The 12,245-nt window shown below is 34.9% G+C and overlaps 1 protein-coding gene across 3 annotated transcripts in view; it reads left to right on the forward strand.

The window, feature by feature from the left end:
• Window positions 1-12,245, forward strand: part of FAM172A (family with sequence similarity 172 member A) — a 254,120-nt gene that overhangs the window by 104,488 nt on the left and 137,387 nt on the right. For all 3 annotated transcript variants that reach the window (XM_051789283.1, XM_051789285.1, XM_051789284.1), the window contains exon 6: window positions 8,384-8,602. In XM_051789283.1, coding sequence (XP_051645243.1) covers window positions 8,384-8,602 — 219 coding nt within the window. The remainder of the gene's footprint in view (window positions 1-8,383; window positions 8,603-12,245) is intronic.

The following is a 12,245-nucleotide window of genomic DNA, read 5'->3' on the forward strand; positions in this document are numbered from 1 at the left end:
GATAAAAACTTGTGTACACATTTGTAGGAATATTTGTCTGCTGCTTCACAATTTCAAAAAACTTCAGGGTTCAAAAAGTGATAGCCTTTTTAGGCAGCACAAGACCAGACTGTGTGCAATGCTAATTTGCAAAGTGTTTCCAGTAAGGAGTTGCTGACATTTAAAAAATACTTATGTGTTCTTGTTATGTGCTATCTATTCGGGAAAGCTTAAGTAACACTTAGACAGGTTTTTTTTTTTCCTAAAGCCACAAATGTATCAGCATTTCACATGGCATTTTTAATATTTTTAATTTAAAGCATATTAACAAAAAGCATTTTTAAGCTGTATTTTATGCATACAAAAGGGTCACAGGTGATGAAAAGATTTGTCACTGTGAGGTAGTGTAGCGTTTTGTGATTATAAAATGAGTCGGTCCCTTAATCTGCTTAAAAAGTTTTTCCCATATAATGAATAATATAAATTATTAATATTCTTATGTTTTAGGGACTTTCACAGTCATAATTTTACCAAACCAGCTGTTTGACCCAGTGAGATCACGTTTTGCATATTTCTACATTTTAATGAGTTATTAATTTAAAAGCTTACGAAAAAAACATAACTCATAAGTAATTAAATTTTTTAGCAGAAGTATAAGAAGATCTTCTGACATAGGTCACTGTGGGAAGGAAGAAGCATCAATGTCCTGAATTGCACCTGTTTGTTGAAGATAGGTACAAATGAGAAGCTTTAGTGATGGATTACAATTGGCTGTTTTCTCAGGAAATGATTAAGTACATGCATGTACTAAAACCAGCTGAATTTCCTTTGAGATACAGGGTTTCTGGTCACAAAACACTAAATGGGAGTTGTCTTTCAAGACTTGGTTAACTTCAAGATTTTGCAGAAAACACTTATGTGCATGATGTATTTTTCATTTAGAGTACTGAAATACAGACCTTCCAGGAGAGTGGCATTTAATCTTTTTCTGTAATGGTTTAATACATATAAATTCTTGGAGATGAAAGGTAAAGCAGAAGAACTTGGCAACTTGGGCTGCCTTTCTGCAAGCTAAATATGTTACAAATCCAGAGCCCATCAGAAGAATATCTACAGTTTAGAAAGATAAAATGTTTACAAAAAGATTTTACACTATTACCAAAGCAAAGGAAATGAGGTTTATTGTAGAATAAATTTAGTTACTTTTTGATGTTGTGTTACATAGAAAACACATACTTAAAACCTATTTGCTGTATAATTATTATGGCATGCTAATGAGAATAATTAAGACATGCTGTGACATTCTCAGAGAGGAGGCAAAGTATATTGAAAAATGAATTTGCAGTTGAGAACTTTTACTACCAGCTGATGGGATGCTTGGAAATACCATAGAAACATTTTTAAAAATCCTGCATTCCAGCTTTGCATCTGCACCTTATTTGAGCATAACTTTCAGGGACTAGCTGGCATTCTCTTTGGTTTGTGTCTATTGAAGATATTGCTATCTATTGATACATGAAAACAAATAATTACTTGTTACTTGTGTGGGCTTTATTAAAATTATTTAGTTTACATTGTTTCTAGTGCAATACTTTGAAAAGGTAAGCTCTGTTTAAATTAAATAATGTTTTAATTAAAATTTTAGTGAAAAAGTGCAATATGCCCAAGCTTCTTGTTTGAAATCTTGTACCCCTCTGAAACATTTGAAATTTTTGTTAGAAAAGAAAATAAAATAGTTTCTTAAGGCGGGGATGGGGTGACAGGGTAAACTTTTAGAGTACAGACTTTAATTATAGAAGGGGTTCCTATAGGATGTCTTGGGGGCAAACTAGTTGTTCGTTCTTTCACAGGTTATAGGGATCCCAAAGCTGTCTACACTTAGTGAAGAAAAGCAGAAGCTGATTTTGTAGCCTGGGCAGTTGTAGGCAGATTATTTGCAGCCCAGTATCCTGCCTGCGTGGCTGGGGTAGATTCGCTTCCATTCAGCTTCCATTGATTTCTCCAAATAGCTGAACTCACATCAGAGAGAGGTAGTGGGTCTGATGTTTATTAAGCAGTAGCTGAACGTGAACATAGTTCTTTTCTGTTAATTCACAGAATTAAGTTAATGCTATAGCATAGTTTCTTGTGTTTCTCTTGCCATGAGAAATAATTTTCTGCTGAAAATCCTAGTGAAACTAGTGCTCGTAAAGGCACAGAAGTTCCTTACAAAGAATACAGTACACAACCGAGGAAGTAAAAATCCTTATAATTTATGGATGTATTTATTCAGTCCTGACCTTGGGAACAAACATTATAAAACAGAATTGCAAATCTAACATGTAGACATATTTAGTAATTACAGATAGATATAAAACATTAATTATTTTCAAAACTTCCCATCAGTAAATGCAAAATGTTGGAACAGCTTTTCTGGTGAGTTTTTGTAGCCCTGAACATTGATTTCTTTAGTATAGCTACACTAGCTACACCAAATTAACGAAGTAGAGCATAGTCAGGCTTGTTTAATAATTTCCAGCATAAAGATGGTGAAATAAGATGAATACAGTGCTGCATGCAAATAGATATGGATGTAATGCAGTGACAAATTAGAAGGCAGTAACAGAAAGGAAATGAAGAGTTTATTGTTTCTGTAGCTCTAATATCCATTAAAAGTTAGTTACACAGCAGGCGACAGTTTGGATGAGTGTAAAGTGAATGTTTTGAAATAAATAGCAGTGTGGTGACCTGGGATGTCAGGGCTCTAGACAAGGGTTTGTGTTTGTCAATATATCCTACATGTTTTACAGACTCCTCAGGGAACAGGAGAAGATACAATTTCACCTTTTCTGTGCCAAAACATTTTAATTATATCTTCTTCCAAGTACAGCGGTTCAGTAACCAAGGAGCTGACATTGATGCATGTGTTGATAAAGCTGCAAACATTCAAAATGAGATTAACAAAGATTTTGAGGAAAGGGTGACAGCTAATTTTGCACACTATTCTGCGTCTGATTCAGGTCAGTGTAATGATAGAATATTTTATCATCTTGAAGGACTTTTATGATGCTTTGTGTTTTTAAAGATTTGTGTATATGAAAGTACAGCTCTTAATATATCATTCAAGGAGGTTATCACTTTTTTATTGAACATGCCTTGGTTGTAGCCGTAAACAGGAATAAACATAAACATTTAGAAGCAATTTTATATATATGCATCTATATTCACCACAGTAATAGGTTCCTTGTGTCTAATTCACCTTTAAAATACTGACCTCAGATGTGAAATTGAACTTAAACTACATTGCCCATTTTGCAGCGTTGCTTAATATTTGCAGAAAGATTGGATGGAAGGTTATATTAAGTGTATTTAAATAGTCAAACTGTAGTTTCTTTGTATTATGTGCAACCTTTTGAGAACATCTCAAAGTATTTCTACTCTATTCTCCTCCTTGTTAGAAGGCAACTGACATTCTTCTTTCACTTTTCTTTTTGTTTGTGAAATTTTCTCCTCTTTTTTATCCACTCACTTCTCCATCTGCTTTCACTTTTGTTTGCTTGGGCCGTCTCTCATCCCAACTTGATAATGAGGAATGCAGTGTGACCCTGACCTCTATCAGCCCATGCATGACCTTCTGACTCTCCCACATAACCTTTGACCTTCTCTTTGACAGCTTGATTAATTACCCTGTGTTATGATTTATGAGTAAGTACTATGTAAAAATAATAGACAACAGGTGGTCCTCTAAAAACTTTTTGTGGCACGTTTTCTTTTCCTGCCTAACCTGATGAGCCATTTTAAGTTGGGAACTTAGTGGGACAGTGTGTATTTGACAGAAACACAGCATTTTTATACATTTGGACGTAGTGCTGGAATTCAGGCGGCCAAGGTATATCTGGGATGAAAATATCACAGTGTTAGCAGGGTGCAGTTGCCAAAATGTACATTGGGTGGAAACAGAAAGCGGAGTCAACTGACATTTCAGGCATTTCAGTCGCAGGTCACGTCTTGAGAAAATTGCTCAAATAATGGAGGGGGCATTTTTCAAGCTGAGCTGCATCTCCAACAGCTATGTTTACTTTAACGCTTCACTAGTGACTTCTGATTGGTTGTCATGACCTCATCCTGCTGTTGCACCTACAGTGTTGCAACAGTGACATAGATGTACCCTTCTTGTGGAAAAGATGGGAAATGAACAGAGCATACATCTTTTGGAAAGATGAATGGACGTTGCTGTGTCCATTTTAACCACAGGTGAATTTAAGAACAGAGCACTTTGAGTTGCATTTCCCCTGGGAACTAACTCCAGTCTTGTGCCAGCCATCCAAATAGAAACCCGAACTTGAAAATTCACGTTGATAAAGCTTACGAAAATGATCTCCTTCAGACCCTTGCTTGCAGTCCGAAAAGATAGTTACATAGGTCAAAAGATACCTCTCCAGTTCTGACTTCTCTGATCACATATGGTGTCCCATCCTGCTGGATTAATATGCAGATCTGAATGCTTTCAGCTCATCATTCTTGTAGCCAGTCAGGGGAGATTTCAAAAGATCTGGAATTTACCTCAAATACTTTGAGGTTCTTTCTTTTTAACTTTACTTTTGCTGTCAGAAGCAAGAATTTTGGTATTCCTTCTGTTTTGAACATCTTGCTTGAACTTCCAGTAAGAGGCAAAACATACTGCTCCGTTTGTGGCTTAGGTATTATGATGGAAAAGGCCCTTCTTAATTGTTCTGGCTTTGTAGTAAAGGTATTGTAACCGAGACTCATGATTTTTTCTGATATGTGACTTTGTAAGCCTGCCTTTCTTTTCGTCATCGCAATCCTCTGTCTCCAGAAGCAGCAACCTGGAGGATGCCAGCAGTTAGTGTAGAATAAATTTTATTTACCTTGAAGCATTAGTATGTGGGGGGAATAGACGTTAACTGGGTGTTTTAGACTGAGAGAGAAACTGTAATTTTGTAGATTAGAGGCTAGGAGTTGTATCTGTCAGTGCCAGTCCTGATTGTTAGGTCTCATCAGAGGTACAGTGATGTGCTTGGCTGAAGATTGATGGGGATAGTGGGGAGTGTCCTAAAGTTTAACTTTTTACCATGAAAAAACTTTGCAACTTAGGGAGTGGTTTCTCTTTCTGTGCATACTGGAAACATAGGGGAAAACTACTATTACATACATTGAAAACATACCCAATATTTGTATACCACCTAATATACCACTGAGTGTGACAAGTTTTAGAAACCCTCCTAGATTATTGGTACTTACTTAGACCAGAGCTCACTACATTTTACTAATGATGTAAGCTCATCATAGGTGAAGTTGGTAATTTTATTTGATTTGTTTAGTATAGATGCACCAACACCAAATCAACAAACTAATGCATAGTAATGGCATATTTAATACTTTCCAGCATAAAGATACTGTACATGGTGAAATAAGATGAATACAGTTCTTCATGCAAATAGATATTTCTGAACAGGGCTTTAATTTTAAAAGATACTTTTTAATGAATGTGATTTTTGTCTATGTTAATGGTTATGTAAAATTATGCCAAAGACTGTATCTCACTTATTATTAAAGTTTGCTAAAGATTAGTTATTAGTGGTCTTGTGTTCTGTTTTGCATTGACTTGCACTCTTCTCAGCCTCACTGCTTTATTTTTAATTTTCTGATTGCACTAAACTTCATTGCTGCAGCTATACCCATATGAAATACATTTTAAAAAAATTAATTGAACTTAAAAGCCACATTGTTTACACTGATGTTATTTAGAGCTGAGCATTTCTTTTCAATGGAAAATTCTGGACTAAGGCTGAATGAGAGAGGTCGTAATGGGGTACGTTTTACCAGTCATTTTGTTTTTCCATGTTGATCTATATATGTTACTCTCAAATCTTCTTTGTGGTGCCATTGTTTCCATGTTGCAATTTAGGATGCAGAAGTACAAAGGAAAGGGAAATACACTATATTAGATAAGAAAAACTGTCTTTTCCCAACAGAAAGACTTAGGCTTTCCCATAATTGAGGAAAAAAAATACATTGGCTCAGTTATTACTTAATTATTTTAATTCTACTGATAGGAAAAGCTTGCTATCTGGGAGAAATTGTAGAAAAAATATTAGAGGAGTCATGCCACAGTGCTTAAAAGATATTTGATAAAAATCCTTTAATTGATTTATGAAATAGTTGGATTTAAAAATAGAATCATATTTCATCTGTTGATGTCTGTGTGAAAAATTGACATTGTGTCTTCATAAAATTGGACAAATGAGTCATGTAATTTTCAGTTACATAATCAATAACTTAGACAAATTCCGCTCTGATGATTTGTGTGTCTGTGTTGTGGTCAGTTTAAGGTGGACACAGTTTCAAATCCCTGTAACACTTGTAGACCTGTAATAAACATATGAATTTTGCATTTGGCATTCTATAGAAAGGAAAACAAATCAATACCCAGAGTGTCTCTGCTCAAAACAAGCAGGTCAAGAAGGTGAAGAGCCACAAATCCACTCACCTGCCAAGTACTGCAAAAACTTGGTCCTACACTGGCAATAGCAAGCTCAGAAACTATCCTTTTTTCAGAGATGTACAGTTTAGGAATGTCTGTAAGCAGTATTCTTCTCTGTGATGAATTTTGGGCTTTGAAATTTTCCAAGTTGGAAAGTTTGTGTGTTCACAGTACAACATTATGTGTTAATATTGTCTGGCATTCCTGATAGTGGTGTAGATAGATTTAAAATTTTTTCTTGTTTAATTTTCTATTTTCCTTTGCTGGCTCCCTGTTGTTTGTTTATTTATTTGCCTGTTTGTTTATATTTATCCCAGTTCACTCAGGAGGGAGGGCAGGGGAGTGACGTGACAGGAGACCCTTATGGTGCTGTGTCTAGGAAGGAGGCAATTTTACTCTTTGGCCTATGGTGACCTTTTTTGACTATGTCCCTTACAGCAGAGATAGTGTCCTGAATGCCTCTATTTAACCCTGTTTAGCAGAGTGCAACTGTGCCCTTTAACTTGATTTTTGGTGGGAGGAGAAGCTATGGCAGACGTTCGAGAAGGGCACAAGGACGAGGGGTAGGAACTCCCTTCAGATGTGATTTTGATAACTAGTCGAGTGTGTCGAACTGTAGAAAATCACTGAGTGACAATCTGTCTACCTGACAGTGGCCACAATGAACTACAAGGTTGGTGAATGGCTCTACAGATTAGAATAAAGTAAGCCCAAATAAAGTATCTTTTGTTGGGGTGGACTTGGTTTGCTCTGGGCAGCTAGGTATAGGGGACCTCTTTGATCCTCATGACTAGCCTAAGAGCAAAACGACGTACCAAATGAAAAGCTGGAATAAAGCTGTTCCGTTAGGTAATTAATATAGACATTTCAAAAAAGTAAGTCTTTATTAAAATTTACTTTTAAATGACAGTTTGATTTTGACTGGAAACCCATGTTAACTTTAAGAACTCATTTGATAAATGCATGTGCTTCTCTTTTCTCCCTCTGTTTGCAGTTGTATCTTCCAAAAATATTGCAATTTTTCTGTGATTTGCAATCATTTAAAAATCATAAATAATGGTTGGCTTATTTATTCAAAATTTATTTTTCATTCATAAATCCATATATTTTTCAACCAGCTCATTTTCTGAGGCACAAAAATGCAGCTGTTATGCTCAAAAGCATCCTGCAGGTCACAAATTTTCTCTGGATTTGTTGAATACATGACATAATCCCAGTGAACTTTTAGAGCAGATTTAAAGATGCACTAAAAAGTCAGGCCCACCATAAAGGAGGTGACTTCTAAGCAATACCACTGATTCAGTTTTGATATTGATTCATTGTTACTGCTGCTATTTGCTTCTGCCTGGTATGCTTGTTGTCAGCTAGACAAAAGGTTTTACTATTTTAAAATGCGGTGAATAATTTTCACATGCTTTCTTTAATATATATATACACATACATATATATATATATATGTATATATATATATATATATATATATATAAAATGTCTCCATCCTTTTTATTGTAAAGGTTTTTACTGACTGGGTATACAGCCTTTTATTCATCATTATGCAGAGTTCTTAAAGCAATATTTTGCTTTTAGTTCCCATATTGTTTTCTGAAAAAGTCATATAAAGTTCTTATGAATAAAACAACATATTAAATTATTTTAAAGGTAAACCAGACAACTTTTCTGATGCTGAGGGGTGTATATGAGCATAAGCACACGCACAGACACATATTCTCATGTTAATATCTCTTTAATGACAGAATATTCTTAAAAATCCTTCGATAAATTATGTTGTGTGAACTTACTGAAATAAATATAAAAGTTTTAAAGAGCATTAAAGTAAATGCAAGGAATTTTCAAGCATTAAATCTCCCTTTTCATATTCCTCCTTTTTGTGTGTGTGCGTGTGTCTCTCTTCTTAAACAGGAAGGCTATGGAGTAATAGTTCTGAATCCCAATGAGAACTATATTGAAGTGGAGAAGACAAAAGCCCAAATACAGCTGTCTTCTGATTGCTCAGATGAACCTGCAGAAAAGAGGGAAAGAAAAGATAAAATCCAGAAGGAAACAAAGAAGCGACGTGACTTCTACGAAAAGTATCGAAATCCACAAAAAGAAAAAGAAACTATGCAGATCTATATTAGAGTAAGTTTCTTTTGGCTTTGTTTGCCCTTCTTTATTGATGCATACATATGTTTACTGTCCATACTGGCTAATAAGCATTTTAAATTTTATTTTTTTTAAAAACAAACACATTACTGAGGTGGCATTCAAGAGTTTATACAGAGTTCCTGGCTCTTTATTCTATTGATATTTTTGGTCACTTATTGAATCTGATGTTTTGGAAGTGTTATGAAACATTTCTTTGTAATTTCAAAGGGAAACTTCAAATAAACCCCAGAGGAACTCACTGGTGCTATCAAGAAAGAGAATGGTTTAAGAAAGACTTTGCAAAAATTATTTTTTAAACAGAGGTGTACATACATAAGAAACACTTTTTAGCGAAGCTTAGGCAACATGCTAGCTTCACATGTCATGTATGCATTTACTGTATTTTATTTTCTTATACTGGGAAGACAGTAGTTACAGTTTTTTTAACATATTACCTGCTAAATTAATAATGTATTGTGGAAAATACCAGTGTTCATCTTGTGTGGTAGCAGATTTATCCTGTAATGGATTGTTTTCATAGGAGCAGCCATCCATTGTGTTTGAGCTGAATTTCTGAAGGCAGAAAAAAAAGGAAACTTATTAATATCGTAATAAATATTTAAGCTAGAATAATTCAAGAATGGTATCATGAAGAAACTCTGTCCCTTGCCCTTTTCTGACTCAGTGAACCTTTGCACTTTGTAATGCTAGCAGCATGGGATCATTATAACAGTGCTACCCAAGGATTTCTAATTCTGCAGGGGGCACAAACAATATTATTTGCACTTTGACACGTTCTGCTTCATATACATACTATGGGTTATACATTCCAGACTAAGTCATACAATTTCCAAAACCCTTATTATGAAAGTTAGTATTTTCATTCAAAGATAAAACACTTCAGAAACTCCATAGTGAAGTTAAAACAGTAAAAATCTATATGTCTTTCTAGTGAGAAACAGAAAAATCCAGCAAAAGACATGTTAGAATCATCTTAAATTTTAACATGTCCCTATTAATTTTGGTTTTGCATAACAATATTTGTAAGAGAAATACATCTGTGCTGGCTAGTTAAAAGCATTGGTAACCTGGAAGCAAGATTATCACTAATACCATAAATATAACTGTGTCTTTTGAGAAATATCTCACAGCTGAGTGTGGGAAACAAAAGAATGTATTATACATATTAAAAGTCACCAACAAGGCACTGTGTCTTCTGTTTGCTGCTTTTTTATGAGATGCTATTCTGCCCACCTCCAGACCCTGCTTCTTAAGAGGGGCAACCAGTCTTGGTCCATAAGAAGCCAGTGGACAAAGTTGCTGTATTGTCCAGAAAAAGGTCTAGTCAGCTGCAAGTTCAGTGTTCCCCTGTTAAAAGTGAACCTTTTTTTGATAACCTTTTTAGCAATTCCATCTTCTCATGGCTCTTTTGCTTGATGAGGCATGAAATTTGGCTTCAGGAGGTTTGACCCCCGAAACATAAAATATATGACTCCGTCCCATTTTCCTTTCTGCGCAGCCTTGTGCCTCAAGTATTACTGTTGATCTTTATTTAATTTTCTTCAAATTAAGGAAGGAAGTAGCATACGTTTTAGTGAAAGTGTGGGGAGTGGTCTCCTTTCCCAGGCCAATTAGTTGAAATCAGGCTTTCTGATGAGTTTGGTGTTTTATTTTGAAATAATTTCTTGGTTTTTTTTTTTATTCAATACACTCTAGTACAGATATTTTTTTTAAATAGAATGAAAAACCTACCTGCTTTAGAGTGTTGAAGGACAAATTACTGCAATTTCCTTGCCTATCAGTTTCTGAAACAAAACTGGACCGTCAGTAGCATTCCATTTACTCTGTTGGGCAGAACTGCTAAGTCTGTAGGTGGTTGCAAGAGGTTCCATACCATATTTGCAATCTGTTTCTTGCCTCCCATGCTTGAATCTATAGGATTACTGTTTGCTTGCACCCAGGAGCTTGCTGCTATGCTTCCATAACTTCAGGCTGCTGGGTTTGAGCTGATTTGGGGTGATCTTGAAGGGCAATTCATGTATGGCCTTTACTTACTGTATAGGATAGCATACATTTGACTGACTAGGCTCTTGAAATAAAACGTATTGTCACTCAACAGAAATATTTAAGGAGGCTTCATAGTGATCTCATCAAAGAGTTTTGAAAAACCTCAGCAAGCCTTACATCAACTTTGCCAAGTAGGGAAAAAGTGGTACAGTGAGACTAGATGAAAAAATATCCTCACAAGAAAGCATAACTTCATCTAACTTTGAAAGAAAATATATTTGTGTCAGATATGCTGGAGAAATTGTTTCAGACTGTTAAGTAGCAGGAATAAATATCTTCAGTTATATTCTCATAGGGTCACTGAGGTCTGTTACGGTCCGATGAAGAAACGTCATTTGAACAAATTAAAGCTGTCTGGATGATGCTCCCACTTCTGCAGCTAGATTTTCCAAGAACTGGAAAAGTAAAACTCTTCCCTGTTAATTGTCTTTAAGTATTTTCTTTATTTTCATAGGAAAAAAAATAGCTGAGGGACTCAAAATATGTAAAATCAGAGTCTTAAAATACGAAATCTCAAATTACACTGTATTTTTGTACAAAATGAGTAAAATAAAAACAACTATGGGAGTGTGTAGTGCATTAAGCACAGTACTTGAAGGATCAAAGTACTTGTTGTTTCATGCTGGAGTTTCTTTAATTATGAAATAATGTACTCTCTGGCATACATTATAGCTTGTTAAAGGGACTGATTTGGTCTGGGTAATAAACATCATGTCAAACATTATGGTAGGAAAACCTGCTTAATATGTTTTGTAATAAGACAGAATTTTTTGTTCTTGAAAACATCTGGCAACTGAATTCACAAGTGAAGACAGAAAATGTCATCAATTCAGTAACATTCTTACAAATTTGGTTTCTATTTTGGCGATACAAACCAAGGAAAAAACTTCTTTATAATCAGCATTGACTGTTATACTTTTATAAAATGATTAAACACAAGCAATTTACTTTTATATAGTATGCTAATGAATGCATATGAAATTTAATACACTTACTGTTCGGATTTTAACAACTATAATGCCAGCAGATAATTTTAAATGCATCTTGTTTTTTAAGGTGTTGAATGGAGGATTTAGTAAAATAGCTAAATATGTATAAACATTCTTTTAAAAAAACATATTTCTATCCTTAGTTATAAATACTACCATTTTTTCTTAGACCACCAGAGGCTGCTCTGTACATATGGGCTAATGCTTCCCCCCAGAAACCTTATACCCTAGCCAACCTTTGTTTATTACTGAACTAAAACTGAGAATTTGTTGATCTCTAAATTTTTTCTATGGAAACAGATCATACAGGCTTAAATATGATATCATTCCTTCCACCCTCTGAGCCATCTCCCACTCCCTACAGGTTTTTACATTGACAGTGTCTTCTCTATGTTAAAAGACAGTTAAAAATGTAAATCAGTATTTATCCCCTTCTAAACAGCATTCAACACCTTAACAAGTATACTGAGTGGATTCTGAAATGTTATCAAAGGGAAAAGTATAAATTGCATAATTTTGTAGTAATAGTAACTTGCAATAATCTTGTTGCCGCAATAGTTGAAGGATATCAAAGAGGCAAT

Source organism: Manacus candei, unplaced genomic scaffold, assembly GCF_025592945.1.
Source record: "Manacus candei isolate 608988 ecotype Guabito, Panama unplaced genomic scaffold, ASM2559294v1 h1tg000027l, whole genome shotgun sequence".
Lineage (NCBI taxonomy): Eukaryota > Metazoa > Chordata > Aves > Passeriformes > Pipridae > Manacus > Manacus candei.